The 19763-nt window shown below is 34.8% G+C and overlaps 2 protein-coding genes across 5 annotated transcripts in view; both read right to left on the bottom strand.

Annotated features, from left to right (window-relative positions):
* Window positions 1–328: 328 nt before the first annotated feature.
* Window positions 329–6740, bottom strand: LOC107041177 (eukaryotic translation initiation factor 4H). Of its 3 annotated transcripts, none has more exons than XM_015261609.1 (6): window positions 6658–6740; window positions 4894–5070; window positions 3635–3852; window positions 2622–2915; window positions 1937–2078; window positions 329–1037 (listed from the first exon to the last, which is right to left on the bottom strand). In XM_015261609.1, exons 1-6 carry the CDS (start codon window positions 6687–6689, stop codon window positions 1001–1003), a joined length of 900 nt encoding a protein of 299 aa, XP_015117095.1. In that variant the 5' UTR covers window positions 6690–6740; the 3' UTR covers window positions 329–1000. The 3 variants fall into 3 exon arrangements, with proteins under 3 accessions (XP_015117095.1, XP_015117096.1, XP_015117097.1); XM_015261610.1 differs by having other exon boundaries at window positions 3656–3852; XM_015261611.1 differs by having other exon boundaries at window positions 3662–3852.
* A 5751-nt stretch (window positions 6741–12491) lies between these two features.
* Window positions 12492–19763, bottom strand: part of LOC107041175 (fibroblast growth factor receptor 2) — an 18661-nt gene continuing 11389 nt past the window's right edge. For both annotated transcript variants that reach the window (XM_015261605.1, XM_015261606.1), the window contains exons 8-12: window positions 17390–17589; window positions 16928–17060; window positions 14651–14784; window positions 14373–14574; window positions 12492–13414 (exon numbers count right to left, since the gene is read on the bottom strand). In XM_015261605.1, the coding sequence (XP_015117091.1) occupies window positions 13263–13414; window positions 14373–14574; window positions 14651–14784; window positions 16928–17060; window positions 17390–17589 (821 nt within the window). In that variant the 3' untranslated portion in view covers window positions 12492–13262. The remainder of the gene's footprint in view (window positions 13415–14372; window positions 14575–14650; window positions 14785–16927; window positions 17061–17389; window positions 17590–19763) is intronic.

Below are 19763 nucleotides of genomic sequence, written 5' to 3'. Positions count from 1 at the left end.
TGAGTTTCTGTTGTATTAGAGGCCGTTAGAACCTCAAAATTAAATTTTCACTTGCAAATCGCAATCAATTATTTAATCGCTTTTAATTAGAAATAGTAAATCTCACAATTTTTTCTCTGTTTAAAGAAAAGTAGAAAAATAACAGAAAAAAAAAGAATCTTCCATTGACGATTTCATTATTGTTTTACTGAATTCTTTGATTAATAAAATTTTCAATTACTGTATTAGAAAATAAAAAAAAATAAAGTTGAAAAATGAAAAAATTTGCATTACTTCATCTAATTCTTCTATATTACTTTATTAGATCTACTGAATGAAGAAAAGATTGTTTAATTAAATTATCAGTATATTAGAGGCCGACTTACAAAATACATCAACGCCGGTACAATTAACATTTACAATGAAAATTACAAGAGACAAATTTCCTAGCGTCATTATCATGATATTTAAAATCATTCAGTTTGAATTGTCATCTTTATTTTATGGTACATTACAATTTCGATATATATGAGGCAAACATCTACTTTATTTTCATGAAATATTGATCCATATACAAGCATTGTTTTACATATATTTTGTAATTTCTGTAACTTTATTATCGTTCGTGTTAATAGGGCACTGTCTTCATGATCAATTATTTATTAATAGTTCTCAATGACCATAAAAACCCTGCCTTTCATCGATTAATCCAACTGAATTGATAAAATGTCTTCGGTAATGAAATTGTTATTATTGATGCATAATTGTTGGCGCGCTCGTTAAATCACGCATGCTTCATTCATCAATTAAAAATCACTATCGTTATTTACTTAATTCATTTATTCAGTGATAATTCACCCCAATGCAATAATTCTCTCATGATAATCAACTGCTCAAAACTGAAACTACTATTCTAAACAAAAATTAGGTGGGGGGAAAAAAATAGTTTTCATGGATTTGTAATTTTTTTCTTCTTTACACAAAATTATCAGTTTAAAAACAAATTCAATATTTAGCCAAATCAATTGTCTGCTTCGGGGTTATCCTCAGTTTCATCGCTGCAAATAACAAAACATTGTTTATAATCAATTATTGATTTTGTGGTGTGAGGATGAACGGTGCCGATGAATTTGTTGATTTGAACAATCTCGAATATTCCTCGATATTCAGAACCCAAAGAGAAAGTTAGATCATCTTCGTATAGCGAAAAAAAAAAATAGTTTTCCAATTTTTTTTGTCATTTGCTTACATTTTACTCTTTTTTTCTTAATTTTTATCGTCATTTCTTTTTCTGCTGGTAAATTTGTACATATTCTTTATCATGAGCTCGATCTCAGGGGGTGAGGGAGGGGGGGGGATAAGTATCAACAATATGAACCCGACACTTTATACAACACTAGGCTTTTTCTCATTTTCTTTATAAATATTAATTCATATTCAAACATCCATTTTACATTCACTTCATTCTATCATGTTTATTCATATTCCTGGGGGAGGGGGGAGGGGGGGGAGATTAAACTGTAGTGATTTTTCCTATGAAACTCCTTAGTAACTAGTGGACTCTGAAGAGCAAAAAAAAAAAAGAAAAATGTAAATATAAAAATTAGAATTTTCGGAGTTGAATTGAATCATGATTGTTATATTATTTCCCTCTATCATCACCTTCACTCTGCATAAGGGAAGACACTCCCCAGAGGACGCTCCCTCAGATATTACTCTTCCCCTCGACGAAAAAAATAACTGCGGAGCACCTTATGACCTCGTAACATATTTTTTTTACGTTTTTTTCGCATTTTTTAGTTTTTTTTTCAATATTTTGTGGGTTTCTTAATCAACGATGGTTTCCTTAGTAGAAATTATGCCCCCATGATTTTTTTATGTGAATTGTTCTTAGGGAGAGTTTGAACTATCGTAACGTTTTTCATTTGTGAAAAAAAAAAATTGAACAAAAATTTACTTGGGATTGTCCTCCCCAACTTTTTCCTCTCGTGGCTTGGCTCCACCGTAAATTGAACTGCTTTTGCTGGATGCAGCTAGTGCATTGACGGGTTCTTTGACAGTTCTCTTGAGAAGTTGAAGACGTTTTCTTCCGGTTGTGTCTGAAGAAGAGGAAATTGTATTTTTGAAAACACCAAGGTTTAATCGAGAAAAACATTTTCGTTGGGGACGTTTTGACATTTTGTCATTAATTTTTCGATGAACTTTATTCTTCTTTCATAAAACTAATCTCAATGCAAATTTTTCTCTGTTTTTTCAATATAAAAGAGACGAATAAAAAGGAAAATTACGATTTTTCTAATTGACTTTTTTTGGGTTGTTTCATTTGATTGACAGATTGAAAAAAAATTGTCCAATTGAAAAATGAGCCACGAATATTTGCAAAAAAATCAGAATTTAGTTAAAAACATTTTTGTTTGTACAATTAATTTGCAGAATTAAATTAAATGTAAGAAACTTTGCTGTTTATTTCCCGGAAAGATCGAATTATCTCCATATTGCTGAACAATTCCTGAAGACAATATCAAGAAATAAAAATATCTTTCGAAATTTCATCAACTCTGCAAAATCTCTCTCGATAAAAACCCACAAGTGTATCGGAATCATTGGAGAATGATTTTTACTTCATTCGATGATCTACAAACCTGCTGGTGGGTCTTGGAGGAATGGTTCATCCTGGAAGGACTTGCTGCGCTCACCAGGAACCCCTCTGCGCTCCCCAGGAGCACTTCTCCCTGGTCCACCACCACCGTATGATCTCGGACCACTACGATCAGACCCACCACCACCACCGGCACGTGACGGCCAATCGCGATTGCCATCCTCACTGAAACTACCGTAACTTCCTTGATTTCTTCCTCTCATATCTCCACCTCCAAAACCACCTCCACCTGGTCTTCCCCCAGGACCACCCTGTTGTCTTCTATCATTGTATCCTCCTATTGAAAAACGGAAAATGTTCAGTCAATATTTAACTGCTTCAACCACAATTTTTTGAGTAAATGGGGAGAGTTTAATGGAAATCGTGCCTCTAAGATTGTTTCTACTCTATACATGTGAAAAAAGTAAATGAAACTTTCTCTAAGAATTTGTAACAAAAATTCTATTCGTTCATTGCGTTTTTCAATAGATATTTTATTGAAAAAAAGCAATAGAAGTTAATTTTTCTGCAAGAATTCTCGAACTTGAAAAAGTGCGGAGAATTTGGGCTCAAGAATTTCTATAAAATAAATCTCAAGAGAATAAATCATACAAAAAAATTAGACCTATGGAATTTTTCATAAAATTTCTATTGAAAAGTCTCGTTCGTCGAGAAAGTTTTAAATTTTTCAACTAAATTCTTTCAAACGTGAAATAAAAAAATCTCAAATCGTTAGAATTAATCTCTAAATATTCCAAAATAAGATAAACTACGTTTGAATTTTTACGTGAATAAATCAGCAACAGAATGAAATGATTCAACTCGACATTTGACACTCAATTTTTTATGAATATCTTTGTATCTAAAAGTGATAAAAAATGTTATCACCTTTGACATCTGTAAAAAACTAGAGTCAACGTGATTTGAATAACAAAATGCCACGAAAGCAGAACGAAAAAATAGATTATCTCAAGTTGGCACTAAAACACGAAACGTTATGCCATGCATAACGCTTACTCGGGTACATAGAAGAGCTACCAAAACCTCCACCAGATGCAGGTCCACCGCCACCTGGGCGCCCTCCTTTTCTGTCAAATCCACCCCTATTGTCTCTTTTCCCCTCGGCAATGTCAATTTTAATTTCCTGCTGCTCGACAAATATTCCACCCCTCATTTGCAGGGCATTCTGTAAGTCAGCCACTGTGGAGAATTCGACATAGCAGAATCCCTTAAACCTGGAATTGCAAGGGATTAATTATCAGTGAAGGAATTTTATTCAGAAAAAAATAAATACCCAGAGGAATGATGCATTTGAATCGAATAAAATTCTTTTCGTAATTTTTTTACCCATTTCAACCACATTTTCATCGAAAATTGATAAACTCATGTATTTATTTTCATTAAACTATTTCAATTGTATGAAATTCTTTATGAGAATGAAAAAAAATTGTTAATTCAAATAAATGATTATTATATACCAATAAATTATGCAATTTTTTATTAATGAAGTATTTGGTTGAATCAAGGAAACATTAGTTTTTATTTTTTAAAAATATGAATTCAAAGTGAATAAAAACGTAAAAAAAATACAGTTTGAGTTCCAATAAAATATTTATCAAACTCATTTATTTTCTTGGAATAAACCATTTCTCTGAAGGTCAAAAACTTGTCCTCATTGAATATGAATATCTCGATAACTGAGGATTAATGAAAAATACCTCAAGACTTTTTTTGTAAAAAACAAAAAATCCGCTACAAATAGTCTTTAAGAATTTTTTTCAACTCAAATTGTCTCAATAACATTATTCATAAGTTCATCTATAAGCAATTTTAACAAGCCAAGGAGTGATGAAACTCAATCAGTAGAAAATTATATCTTCGTTGAATACGACATTATCCAGATGAGTGACTTCAGCCAAGAGAAATATTTTTAATGAAAACGTTTTCGAATGTAAAATAAATCTCTCAGAATTTCGTCGTAAAGACACTCCTCTCCAGGATGAATACGTAATTAATTTGCAGAAATAGATTAAATATGTATTTTTCATTAAACATGAGATTATCTCGACACTGATAAGCAATTCTCAAAAAAAAATTCAAGAAAACAAATCTTTTCCTGGCATTTTTTTTCAGACTGCATCAATAATCCAGAAAGTGTTCGATAGTTATCGAGAAAAAACCATAATTAATTTCCATCAGCAACCTCAATCAACTAATCAACAACTACATTAATAAAAATTCATCCTCCCAAACCCTGAAAATCTCACGTCAATTACTTGTCGGTTTCTCGATCCTTCACCAATCTCACATTCTTAACGCTCAGCTCGGAGAACATCTTATCAATGTCCCTTTGAACAACTCCATCGGGTAAATTTCCCACGTACGCCGTGTAGGGTGGTTCAGTGGGCAAAGGTTTCCTGCTACCTCGGTAGCCACCTCCACCGGAAAAATCCCTGGAACAACAAGCAGCAAAAAATTGAAGATGAAACAATAAAAATTGCAGAGGAAATGCCCTGGACAGTTCAATAATTCATTTCTCCATTTATTCACTCATGAAATTCGCCTATCGAGCCGTAAATCTACTTTCAAATACATAAAACAGTGAGTGTAGGTCATAAAAGGGATAAAACTCGACACAGTAATGCCTCCTCTCCCCTCTCAAACTCAAACTGAAAAAAATTAAATTTCAATTCTTCAATTCTCTAAAAATTTATCTCAATGTGTTTGCAAAATTTACATCAAAATGAAATCACGTGTTTTATTTTGGAGTTAATTCCCTTGAATCCTCCACAGAGCAGCCCCCAGTGACCCCCCACACCCTCCCAATGATCTCAATTAAATTCTCGACCCCAGTAAACAAGAAAACCCCCAAACCCCTCAAGACTGACTCCATAATCACCGAGAAATCCCTCATCAATCAACTAGAACTCTCCACCGACGCCCTCAGGATCATCTCCTGGGTCTCCTCCACCTCCGATCCTCAACCTCATCATCACCAACATCAAAGATAAACCCCTCGCCCCTCCCTCCCACACGCTGAAGAGATTCACCAGCGAAAAACGAAGCAAACACGACGTTATGTCGAATAAACCGAACCTCCNACTCCTCCACCTCCGATCCTCACGGGGCCCTCCAACGCCCCCCGCAGACCCCATTCCCACCAAAACAAATCGCAAAATCAAAAAATCAAATTTCAATTCCCCAATTCTTCACAAATTTAACTCAATGTTTTTCCAATATTAACTGTAAAATAAAATCACGTGCTTTATTTCGGAATAAATTCCCTCGAAGATCAGAGAAGCTTAGTAAACCCTCTTCAGAGCAGGCCCCAGCGACCCCCCGCACCCTCCCAATGATCTCAATTAAATTCTCGACCCCAGTAAACAAGAAAACCCCCAAACCCCTCAAGACTGACTCCATAATCACCGAGAAATCCCTCATCAATCAACTAGAACTCTCTACCGACGCCCTCAGGATCATCTCCTGGGTCTCCTCCACCTCCGATCCTCAACCTCATCATCACCAACATCAAAGATAAACCCCTCGCCCCTCCCTCCCACACGCTGAAGAGATTCACCAGCGAAAAACGAAGCAAACACGACGTTATGTCGAATAAACCGAACCTCCAGACGAAGCTCGGCATCCTGGAGGACGCTGCTGACCTCCCAGCATTCTGCCACCCCCACGGGGCCCTCCAACGCCCCCCGCAGACCCCATTCCCACCAAAACAAATCGCAAAATCAAAAAATCAAATTTCAATTCCCCAATTCTTCACTAATTTATCTCAATGTTTTTGCAATATTTACTCCAAAATAAAGCCGCGTGTTCGGTACCATGTTTCGCATAGTGCCCTTGCGCCGAACACAAAATGATCCCCCCATTGGCACAAAAACTTAACCTTAAAACCGTGATAATGTCGATTACGGGGAGTCCGTGGGTTATCACTTGGAGATTATTTATTTCCTTTACTTTCACGATGTTCAACTCTGTAATTATTATCTTCTCGCGGTGATTTGGGGGTTTACTGGTGTAATACTTGCCTAGAATCTTCGTAACCACCTCGACCAGCCATGTTGGATGCGAGAAAACTGAGAAACCGGGGAAGAGAGCGCGCCGCGCTCGACTCAGCGGAGCCACTGAGGGGATCCCAGGGATCATCACAATCAAAATGGCTAGCTTTTATTTTTTTTCGCTAGTTTTTTCGAAGGTTGCGGGCATTTTGGGGAGTGGAGAGTCACTGGCGGGGGTTCGCGATCCTTTTGCTGATTAATTTTGGGTCTTTATCAGTTTTAATGACTAATTGCACGGCTGGACGGGCATTAATTAATTAGATTTTGTCGGGGTTTCGGAGCTGTAATTCAATTAGGCGATTGCGGACTCTATTTTTATGTTTGAATGCCGAAGATTATTACGTTTTTAGCCTTTTTATGGTCCGTTTGACAGTGCTGGTTATTTCTATTTTAAATAGCGGACGGTTTTGTTAATAGTGTTGGCAATTAATTTATTTAAATTATGAATAAAGCTCTGGGATTTTTCAGGGAATGGTAGGGTTTTTAGTGAAACGCGGCATTCAATTTATTTGCGGGATTTTGGGAGAAATTGTTTTGTTAATTATTTTTGATTTTTAATCAATTGTTTGACGCGGGTCAGACGTTCATGAGCACTGAGGCAAGCCTTTCACGTTGGATTTCGTCGAGCTGGCGCCGCGCACGCATCGCGCATGCGCAGAGCGTTTTGTGAAATATTTCAAATGATTTTAAAAGTCAATCGCGGAGACAGGTATTTTTAATTCCGATGAATAGTGGGAAATTCCATTGGATTTTCATTTGAAATTCTTATGAAATACTGTCAAAAAAATTTGGAGATTTTATAGCGATGGAGCAGAATAAAGATTTATTTTTTTCCCTGAAATATCTTCTATTGAACATTTCTATCTTCAAGAAATGTCACCAGAAATGCTGCAAAATTTTTCAATAGAATCGTATTTAAACACTAAACAATTTTTCAATAGAATTCCCATGAAATTCAAAACCGAAACCAAATCTGGAATTTCAGAAACATGTTTTCAATTTTCCATTTTTTCAATTTTTTAATTCAAGTCTTTATTGATGTTTTCAATGCACGAAACGGTATAAATGAATTATGAATGCGACGAGAAAAATTTGAAACATCTCCAAACGTTTCGACTTCAGCGAGTCTGATGAGTTTCTGTACATAGTTTCGTTCATCCAGTCAAAGTAATAATCCAGTCGGCAATAGACCCCTGGCGAGTTGGCTACCGCACACCCCTGTCCCCAGGACACCAGACCCACCTGTGTGCCATTGCAGACGAGCGGACCTCCACTATCGCCCTGTGAGTTCAATCGAAACGGAAAAATGTCATTACGAAGTGGTCAAACGGTGCAAGTCGATTTTGACTATTGGCCAGTTTTCAATGAATCTCGAAATCTAAGGGAGGTAGCAAAATTTTTCTCATGACCTTTTTAGTAGCACTCAATTCGCTCTACAAAAAAGGGCATTATGAAAATTTCGCTATCCCCCTTAAATTCGGAAATATTTCTGGAAAACTCAACTTAAGACTAAACTGACTTAAACCGTTTGACCACTCCGCTACTGAATTCATTTAGAAGAATTCCAGTAAAACTCCGATAGCATTTCCAAGAGAAAGCGCTACATTGAGAGAAAAACGTTGTCATACAACTCTCGTTTGGGCCAACAAAATCGCTAGTTGAAAATTGCCAAAAAAGAATTTGTTTGGTTCGAATTTGAAAGTCTCAAACATGAATAATTGTTCTGCTTTCGATAGCAACGAAATATTTGGCTCAAGAGGCGGTTAGTTCACACCAGACGGTGCCTTCTCACACGGAGAGAAATATCCAATAAAAATGTCGTATCTTTTCCGTAATTCTGGAGCGAAATGTGGTTGTACGAAATTTTACGGAGCTATCACGGAATTTTTTCGGGGCGTTCCGTTATTTTTATCTGAATCTCCTGTGAAAAATTACGATACTGTCACTTAAATTTTCTGAGTCAATTCCGTAATCGGTGAGTGAATTGTGAGTTCCGTAATTTTTATGGAACATTTCTCTCCGTGCGGGATGAAAATATCTCATATAGAGGAAAATTTATCAACAAATATTTTATCCCTAAGTTACAAGATTGCTATCATACCATTATTATTGTTTCATTTAAGGGTTTATTTCTTGTCTGTGATTATTAGACAACCGAAATGAAAAACTACTATCCCTTGTTTCGCACAAAACAAAGATTTTTCGGGAGCAAAATACGTATGGGAGTATCGAATAACGAAGGAGTAGTGCTAGAAATGGCATTTCTTGCGTGTACAGAGAATGCAATTTTTTTTGAACTACTAAATCTATTTTTGCGACAAAAATTTTTCATTCCGTCGCACTCTCCGCATGTTTGGCGCAATAAAATCTTTTTTTATAATTTTCAAAAAAACTATTTTATTGGCACAAGTAAGACTTGTTTCAGAAATTTTTCGAGCAGAAGAAAACCACATCAAGAGCAGTAAAATATTTCATATAAACACCTGGCAGGCGTCGACGCCCCCCTCCTTCAGCCCCGCGCATATCTGACCGGGATGGATCCTGTGCGAATAGAAATGACTGCATTGTTCGTTATCGATCAACGGAACCCTGGCGTGTCTGAGGATTCCACTTGACACCTAAATATTCATTCAGCGAATTTATCGAGTGAAAGGGTGTCAGAAGAAGACTCAATTCTCCCGCAGGATTAATCGATAATTACTTGAGACAATTCACTCGTCCTTCCCCAACCAACCACCGTGCATTTTCCGGGATAATCGTTGAATAGATCATTATTCACGTCGGTCGGAATCCGCGCATACGTCACATGCCGATTGATATGGAAAGCAGTAGACGTCTGGGAAATATAATTATAGAGGAGTTTTTTTCATGACTTCACGTGTGAACAAATTTAATAGAAAAGATTGTTTTAGAACTTTATGAGAATTCTGTTGGAGTTGTGTTAAAAATTCTATTCAATAAAATTTTATTTTTTTGTGCCAATTCTATTGAAGAACAAAATAGAAACAGAAATTTAATAGAAAAAAGTCAATAGACTTCGATTTTTCCACAAAAATTCTCGGGTATGAATTTTCTACATTTTTTTCTGCTATAATTTGATTGATTCTCGTAACGAAATAAAAAAAGAAAACTTGGAAAATTCATATCCAAGAATTGTTATATTATCTATATCTATAGAATTTTTTTAAATGAAATAATATGTATTTAATAGAAAACAAGTCTGCAGATTTCGATTGTTCAACAGAAATTCTTGAATATGAATTTTCTGCATTTTTATTCATCTCTCGTAATACAATAAAAAAAATTGGGAAATTCATATCTAAAAATTCTTATAACAATGCCAAGAGAAAGAGTTATACGAAAATAAAGCTGTAGGCGCCATTTTTTTCCAAAAACAAATAAAATTGTCCAATACAATTCTAAAATTGTTCAACAGAAATCGTATAAAATTCTCATAGAGTTCGAAAAAGAATTCAACATCATTTCTCGGAGAAAGTCATATGTTCATAGTCAATAAATAGTTCTGAATCTGCCAAAGAAAATAAACAGAAAAAAATTGAATACAATAAATTCTGAATAAATATAAAAAAGTCTCTTAAATATTGCTAAAAAAATATATCATAATCTCCCAGACTTTTCCATTACATTTGGTCATACATGATCTAAACAGAAATAATAATAATAATAATAATAATAATAATAATAATAATAATAACCCTGAGAATTCCAATATCGTGAACCATCGAGTGAAAACTGAATAAGTGATGAGGGATAAGATTATCGACATTCGATGTTTGCCAAGTGGGTGAGTACCACAGGGTCGTCGATCCAGCCACAACAGTGAACATCCAGGGGCTCTTGGTGATCCAGTAGTGTCCCTTATTGCTGATCAATTCGTACGTCAGACATAATAATTTAATCAGGGGAGGGTGGGGTAAAATGGACACTAGACTTTCTCTTCAATTATTCATAACTCAGAAACAAATTCATCAATTGAGCTCAATTTAGGCTCATCACAAAGGGAAAGAATTGTTCTTTGAATTGAAAAGAAAATCATTAAATTTTATCAACATTTCAACTGCTCATTAACATTTAAAAAAAAGTCAAAAGTGTCCGTTTTACCCCAGCCTCCCCTACTGGAAAAAATTACAATCCACCGGCTGTGAAAAATTCTAGTGCTGTTAAGGTAAAATTTCTTGGTATTTCTGGTAAAATTTTTGGGGATTTCTGTGAAATTTTCACAGAAATATGGGGAAAAAGTCACGTTTTCCCCAATAAAATTTCTAGTGTCGGCACTGGAATTTTTTCCCGGCCGTCACTTTACGCCTCTTTTCCCGTGGGAGCACTAGAATTTTTCTAAAAAATTTCTCTCCGCGTAGTTGTCCTCTTGCAAAGTGACAATTAGGTGACTGCGGTCTTCATTTCCTCCAACATCCCTTGAAATCTTTTGGATAACAGCGACGGAAATAAATCACAGCGATGGAAATAAATCAGAACATAAAGGGAAACTTCTACCTAGCCAAGCAGTGGGCGGCTGTCAAGACGAATCTCTCCGCGATGTAGGTGCCTCCACAGTGATGACGGCCACTGTGACGCCACTGGATGGAGACCTGTACGATTCAAGGGCCCTTTTATCTATCTAAACCGGAAGATACTTGACGATAAATGCTTTTACTGTGAATGGATATGTCTCGATATCCGTCGCTTCACCCCCAATTATTCTGCTTCCAATGGCCTCCTCGGCGTCTCTGTCAAAGGATGCTGAATCCATTGACCGACTTGTACTACTTGTGAGGTACCACAATTGATAGATTCCGAGAAATAGTCGCAATGGCGACATTTTAACACTTATCCTGCGATTTTGGAGGTTTCGGTCGACTTCCGATCGTGTTTTTTTTTCTCTTTTACATCCCTCGTAAAACAGTCCGATTATTTTCGACTGGGTGATAAGAAATAAATCGGCGCTAATGATGTTTCTGTCTTTGCCCGTTAAATTCCGATTGATTGGCAGGTAGAGTTTGGAGTTTGATAAAATTATGAGAATTAATAGGATCAAGGGTATGTGGCCGTTATCGTCCGATTACTTTCCAAAAAAGTGGTTGATAGATCTCATATTACTCATATAACTCTTTAATATTTATTGCTCATTTAAATATTGACCATTTTCTGTTCTTTTTTAACCCAGCAAACATTTTTTTCTGTTTATTTTGACCCAGCAAACAGTATGTCCACAATTTGTCGACAAATTGCCGATGTCCTGTTAAATTTTAGATGGTAAAAATTGTCTTCTGGGGAGGAATCTAGTGCGAAATTTTTAATGGAAAATATTTTGCAAAAGGTGATCAATAGGTTTAAATCTTCAGTTTGGAAATGTTTCTGTAAAAATTCCTCAGCAAAAAATTGATAAACTTGTTTGCGTCAATTTTCTATAAAAAATATCTAAATAGAAGGAGTCGTATAAATAAATAATATTTTATTAATTGAAGACAGACGTTTCCAAAAAACATTTCAAGGAAATCGACCAAAAACCAATAGAATTTTCTGACAAAATGGGCTCTTTGGTATCTGTGGAAAAGCATGCCAATCCGTCGATTGACTTGTACTACTTGTGAGGTACCACAATTCATAAATTCTGAAAAATACTCGCAATGGAGACATTTTAACACTTATCCTGCGATTTTGGAGGTTCCAGTCGACTTCAAATCGTGTTTTTTTCTCTTTTACACTCATTCATGACCATTTTCTGTTTCTTTTAATTAAGGAATCTAGTGCAAAATTTTTAATAGAAAATATTTTACAGAAGATGATCAATAGATTAAAATCTTTCTATACAAAATTCATTGGTTTGGAAATGGTTCTGCAATAATCCTTTTGCAAATAATTGTTAAACTTGTTTGCGTCAATTTTCTATAAAAAATATCTCAATAGAACGAATTGTATAAATAAATAATAGTTGATTAACTGAAGATAAACGATTCCAAAAAACATTTGAATAGAATTTTCTGACAAAATGGGCTCTTTGGTGTCTGTGGAAAAGCATGCCAATCCGTCGATTGACTGGTACTACTTGTGAGGTACCACAATTCATAAATTCTGAAAAATACTCGTAATGAGGTCATTTTAACATTTATCGCGCTTTTTCTCTTTCTTTTAAGAAAAGAATGTAGTGCAGAATTGTTTGATAGAAAATATTTTGCAACTCCTTAGTTTGTAAATGTTTCTGTAATAATTCCTCTGCAAAAAAATCAACGGAATAAGTTGCATAAATAAATAACAGTTTATTAATTGCAGGAGCCGGACAAATGCCCCAGATTTTTCCATCAAACTTAATGTCTATTTAAATTGTTCGATAATTATTCAGTAGAAAGAGTCTGCTTCTCATCCGCCGCGTGGGCACTCCCCCAAAAAATATCGATAATCCATATCTCCGATGATTGAATTTTCATTTTCACGGTTTTGCTCCCTCCAAGGTCTTGACGGAATCGCTAATGATCTCAAATTAATAGCTTTGTTTCTTTATTACGATATGCTATATCAATTGACATTATTATATTATTTAATATGCTTTTGTATATTTAAATAACGTTATGATTATTAGCTTCATTATTGTTGATATTGAGGAGTAAATTTAGCATCTCACGTAGTATGCCGATGAGGTCGTGGGGCGTTAGCCCACGAGGAAGAGTTGCTGATGAGGAAGCTTTAGTCGGTTCCACGACTATGTCCACTGGAAATATAAATTTTCAGTCTTACGATGTGTTTTTAAAATAAAAAAACGAATCCGTGGGAGACTGATGAATTCCAAATACGGCCAATTTTTCGTAAAAGTTTATAGTAAATAATTTCTGCGAAATTCAACTCTAAAAATAGAAACTTCGTGGAATCATTTCCTATTCGGTTCAAATAATTAATTAGCAAATAATTTCTTATTTGATTGAAAGAGTTATTGCTGCCTTCAGTAACAATATACGTGGATAGAAAAAATCAATAACTCATTAGAATGCAATAAATTAAGTCATTTAGAATTTTTTCGAATGTCAATTAATTCGTCAAGTAAATTACGTGAGAAAAATTCGAAAAAAATCCTGAATGTTCGACGTCATTCAAGTTACATTTTGCACAGAATTATTATTTTTTTAAACACTCCTTGTTTATGCACAAATAATTAACATTGTTTAAACTTTTGTACACATTTTTTTAAACACGAAATTGATTTCTGGTAAAATGTAGAATATGTATAATTTGTTGCGATTCCAAACAAATTATTTTTCGGGAGGAAAATTGATTGTTTATAAATTATTTGTAAAAATGCTCGTAATTTCAAAAAATTGCAATTTTTCAATTATTTCATCAATGTTCCTCCAAAAGTAAAGTTTCTCATTTTTCCCGATTTTTGAAATGTTTTAAAATTCAGATGTGCAAAGTTTAAATAATAAACTTATAAAAATAATAAAAATGATAAAATGTCCAGAAATTTCTGTTGAAAAAATTCAATAGAAATAATTCCTAGATTTTTATCCTTTTCCAAATTCCTCAATATCAATTTTCAATGTTTTTTCAACTGCATTTCACTTTACAATGCAATAGAATTTCACTAGAATTCCGTCCGCTCTTCAATTAAATTTTATCGTACACGTCCTCCATACTACGCAAGAATCACGAGTAAAATTGTGTCAAATAATCACCTGGAACAGTCTTATTTCTGATGTCAGCGTATTGTTTGATATGAATGAGAAAATCTGGTATTGTTGCTTGACATGCAATCTCGAGACGTCCATTATCCCCAGCATGCAGCTCAGACACCTTGATTGCGAGTTTCGAGGTTGCTGACATCAGGGGCCTCTTGTGTTGACGATGGGGATAAGTTGTCACGAGTGTCATGTCTGCCTGTTGAGTATAATACGTGAGTTTCGGTAATTGTTAATCGGAGAATTTGGCTCCCATTACTGGACACTTGACCAACCTCTTTGCCGTTTATGAGCCATGTCAGATGAGGAACTGGATACGCCGGGGATGAGGTACAATTAGCCTCGAGAACTTCTCCTACTGTGTAAACATCCTTCTTGAATGTTATGTGGGGATTTTCCGTTTGTGGTACTGGAGAGTTCAGACGAAAATCGATTGGTTTGAGACGAAATTTGTGGATTACAATTCAGTAGCGAAGTGGTAAAAAAGTTTAAGTCAATTTTTTCCATTAAATCTCGGAATCTAAGGGAGATAGCAAAATTTTTGTGATAACCTTTCTTGTAGAGCCCATTGAGAGCTACAACAAATGTAATTACGAAAATTTCGCTATCTCCCTTGGATTCTGAAATATTCCTCAAAAACTCAGCTGGGAGATAAGTAGACGTAAACCGTTTTACCACTTTGCTACTGAATTGCAATGCATGGAAAATTAAATAGAATAAATCTTCAAGACATTCTATTGAATAAAAAAATGCAGAAAATTTCATTGAATTTTAATTGGAACTCTAAGAATTCTATTTTTTTTGAGCGGATTTCTATTGAAAATCGTGAATAGAATTTTCATAAATTTTCAGACTTCTGACTTCGAATAAAACTCCAATGGAATTTCTTAGATAAAGCGCTAGGTTTTTCTACTAATTTTTTTCCGCACGGAAATCAATTCCGAATTACTGATGTCTTGAGACTCACAAGTGAATTTCATTAATTTTTAAATTTTTAAATCAGATAGAATTCTAAGAATTCTATTTTTTTTGAGCGGATTTCTATTGAAAATCGTGAATAGAATTTTTCATAAATTTTCAGACTTCTGACTTCGAATAAAACTCCAATGGAATTTCTTAGATAAAGCGCTAGGTTTTTCTACTAATTTTTTTCCGCACGGAAATTAATTCCGAATTACTGATGTCTTGAGACTCACAAGTGAATTTCATTAATTTTTAAATTTTTAAATCAGATAGAATTCTAAGAATTCTATTTTTTTTGAGCGGATTTCTATTGAAAATCATGAATAGAATTTTTCATAAATTTTCAGACTTCTGACTTCGAATAAAACTCCAATGGAATTTCTTAGATAAAGCCCTAGGTTTTTCTACTAATTTTTTTCCGCACGGAAATTAATTCCAAATTATTGATGTCTTGAGACTCACAAGTGAATTTCATTAATTTTTAAATTTTTAAATCAGATCTGGTTTTCGCGAGCTGCATCGCGAGGTCAGCAAATATTGGAGATTTAAAGAGCTCAATTTTGCCGGCGTCTGTTCCGTGTTAGTTTGACATTTTCATTCATTCTGCATTTATCTTAGGAACAAATCATTTCGAGGGGAAATGTCACAAGACCGTTTGTACCTCTTGCCCTTTCGTGTGGACAACACTAAAGATTTGGAGATTTTTAATCATGAAATTGACGAATTAATTTTCTGGGAATCGCACTTCAATGAAATTCCCTGAAAAAAACACTAGTTTTCTTCATAAAATTTGCGAATTTCTAGATTTCTTAGATTTCCCTAGATTTCCGGAGTTAAAATTTCTATTCATTTTCAGCGCGGATTTCTGTTGAAAATTATGAATAGATTTTGTCATAAATTTTTACTGGACTTCTAATAGGGCTTCATGAAATTCTTATGGAATTCGGATAGAAATTCTCATGGAATTGGAACAGAAATTCAGTAGAATTTCTTTTTTTCCATACGGAAAATAATTTTGAATTATTGATTCCTCGAGATTCACAGGTGAATTTCATAAATTTTTAAATTTTTACGTCAGCAAACATTATTGATTTAGAGAGTTCAATTTTGCCTGCGTCTGTTCCGTGTTAGTTTGACATTCTCATTCATTCTGCATTTATCTTAGGAACAGATCATTTCGAGGGGAAATGTCACAAGACCTGTGTACCTCTTGCCCTTTCGTGTGGACAACCCTATAGATTTGGAGATTTTCAATCATGAAATTTGTCAACTGAGTTGCGTCAGAAAGATTTTAAAAAGCCAAGAATAAGAAACTTGGCCAATTAAATTTCAATAAATCTTATATAAAAAATCCCAACATATCTGCTTAATTATATTTTCTAGAAATCGAGGTAAAAAAATCTCATAGAGTTCCAGTAGTAATTTAACGAAATTTTCCTGAACAAAGCGTTGGGTTTCTCATCAAACTTGTCCGTTGGTGAGAAACATTGGCTGAATATTTTCAGAATGTATTTAGAAATTCTCGCCGTCCAAAATTACCCCTTCGATCCTTTAGAAAATTAATACCACTACAAAAATCATCATCTCACCTATCACCTGCAGCTTGACTTCACTAGAACTCTCAGTATAAATAGGGTGGGTGGAGCTCACTAAGCAGGAGTACAGACCCGCCGCCTCATACCGCACATTATTTAATTTGATTGTCTTGCCATCGAGCGAATGCTGATACCCAAACACACAAAATAGCATTTTCAAAAATGATCACCCATAAAAATGATAAAAGCAAGTGGATAATTTTTTTTGTGCTCCACTATAGTTTTTTATGTAAAACATGTACTTAAGGAGGTCAAGTAAATTAATTTTATGCAGAAAATTAACGCACTGAGGGAAAACAGCAAAGTTCTCGAACAAGTCTTGCTTGTGTAAAAAAATTGTTTATCAAAAATTATCAAAAAATAATTTTTTTGCCTCGAACATGCGAAACGCAGGGAAAAAACGAAAATTTTGACGACTAAAATGCCTCCATTCACAACCACAAGCGGCAAACTCACTTCAAAGTCGACACCCGGCGGTGCAGTTTTACGAAACGGCTCTTTACGATCTCGTATATACTCGAGTATCTTCCGCTCATCTTTTTTAAACTCTACTTTATGCAGATCATCAGGTGCGACTGTGTGATTACACATGAGTATCGCTGAATTATTGTACTTGACGTAGTTTGGCGCAACAAGCCGTACCTCAGGTGTTCCATCTGAAAGTAATTCAGAAAAATCATAGCGCGAAGACAAAACTTCAATGAGCTCACATTTCCATTTTTCTAATTTCAAAATTTTTCGAATAGCGAAATCAACATGAATTTTCTCCATTTTGTTCACTGCTTTGAAGGCGAGAAATTTCTAAATAGAATTTTTAATAGGATTCTAACAAAAATGAATGAATGAATTATATAATAATAACCCAATTATCAATTTCTGTCGTTTATACTATTATTCATTCTATTATTCAACAATTATTGTTTTAAGTTCTTGCCGCCCACTGTTTTTTCCAGTTTTTGAATTTCTTCTCGCTGAAATGTTGATATCCCTCTAATACTTGAAGAAAAAAATTGACTCGAAGTCCCGCCGTCGTAAAAGAAGAAAAAAAAATCATTTTCTAGCCGATTATCCCTTTATGATTCGTTTTTCATTTCCTTTTCATAATAATAATTGAAATCCGATCATAGGAATGGGGAGTACCGATATCCTTTTACTATATGACGGGAAAAATGGATTTAAAAAAAATTGAAGAATACATGAAGAGATTTTTCTATTACCCGAATGAGATTTCGAATGACTTTTGTTTTGTGCGTTTGTCTTAATCACCAAAAAAACATTTTCATTAATCTTCAACATAATTCCTCTTCACTCAATATTATAACATGTGAATTAATTGATAAAATAAAATTAATCCAATTGTGAAAACGGAAATGGAAAGAAAATAAATTGAAATAAAATAGTATAAATTAATCTAGTCTTCCCTAATCTAAATAAAAATTGTTGAATAGAACTCCAATAAAAATCAAATACTTTCTTTCAAACTATTCCTACGATACCATCAAAAACTGCACAAAACATCCCACCTCTCAAACAAAAAAATCCCAACATATCTGCTTAATGATATTTTCTAGAAATCGGGATAAAAAAATCTCGGAGACTTTCAATAGTAATTCCATGAAATTTTCCTGAACAAACCGCTAGATTTCTTATCAAACTTGTCCATTTCTAAGGAAAATTGACTGAATGTAGAAAAATACATTTTCAAAATTTTCAGGAATACATGGAGAGATTTTTCTATTACTCGAATGATTTTTGTTTTATCCGTTTGTCTTGATAACCAAAAAAACATTTTCATTGATCTTCAACATAATTCCTCTTCACTCAATATTATAACATGTGAATTAATTGATAAAATAAAATTAATCCAATTGTGAAAACGGAAATGGAAAGAAAATAAATTGAAATAAAATAGTATAAATGAATCTGGTCTTCCCTAATCTAAATAAAAATTGTTGAATAGAACTCCAATAAAAATCAAATACTTTCTTTCAAACTATTCCTACGATACCATTAAAACCTGCACAAAACATCCCACCCTCAGTGAACTCTCCCACCCGTGTTGAATTTCTCCACTTATTAAAGGATTCCATTGAATAAAAAATAATGTATGCAAATTGGGCCGAATAAACCGCTTCAATGGGGTGTGTAACGGGTGGCACTTTGGCCCACTACATAATAGGTGGGCTTATACCCTGTTGCTGGGAGGCGTTACTGTATCGATCAGGAAAGCGCGTGTCTCTCCCACACACACCAGCGCTTATTTTTCCAACCCTCGTCTATTTATTCAATTAACATCGAGGAGCATTCGACAAATGAATAAAAAAACGCCCCCACCCGAAGCACCCAGTCCTTCTCCCCCGCGATTGCCAAAAAAAATCCGACAGATTGTGCTCCGAACCCCCCAACAAACATCTCCGCCCTCATTACCTCCACAAAACTCTGATAATGCACTCAACACTGTCTCACAACTGAAAAATCCAATCGACTCATCCATTAAACTCGCATCGATCTACGAGCGTATCCCCGCCAAAGCCCAGCCCGATCACCGCTGTGACGTAGATCCCGACTAGACCTATTCATTCCCCCCATAACACAACTCCCGATTATCGTTTAAAGTGCAAGATAAATATATTTCCCTCCTTCCCGCTCGATTTAGCCTGACATTTACCGGAATAGAGGGGAAAAACAAGTGGACTGACTAGACAATTTCTCGACAAAGTATATACCAGAGACCGAGAATGCACACGTCCCCGTGGAAATCCCTTCTGTAAAAAAAAAAATGATAATTCTCACAGAAGCGGAAAACATTGACACCTCCCCCCCCCCCCCC

The sequence above is a fragment of the Diachasma alloeum genome, unplaced genomic scaffold (assembly GCF_001412515.2).
Source record: "Diachasma alloeum isolate Michigan unplaced genomic scaffold, Dall2.0 Dall_scaffold_00358, whole genome shotgun sequence".
In the NCBI taxonomy this organism is placed as follows: domain Eukaryota; kingdom Metazoa; phylum Arthropoda; class Insecta; order Hymenoptera; family Braconidae; genus Diachasma; species Diachasma alloeum.
Note: the sequence above shows the minus strand (reverse complement) of the source record. Positions and strands in the feature narration are given on the sequence as shown.

Coding starts and splice junctions, on each gene's coding strand:
- LOC107041177 (XM_015261609.1), bottom strand. CDS start 6,689: ATGGCTGGTCGAGGTGGTTACGAAGATTCTAG. Junction 5,071..6,657: donor GGTGGTTACGAAGATTCTAG/GCAAGTATTACA, acceptor TTGTTGTTCCAG/GGATTTTTCCGGTGGAGGTG. Junction 2,916..3,634: donor TAGCTCTTCTATGTACCCGA/GTAAGCGTTATG, acceptor GTTTTTCAATAG/GAGGATACAATGATAGAAGA.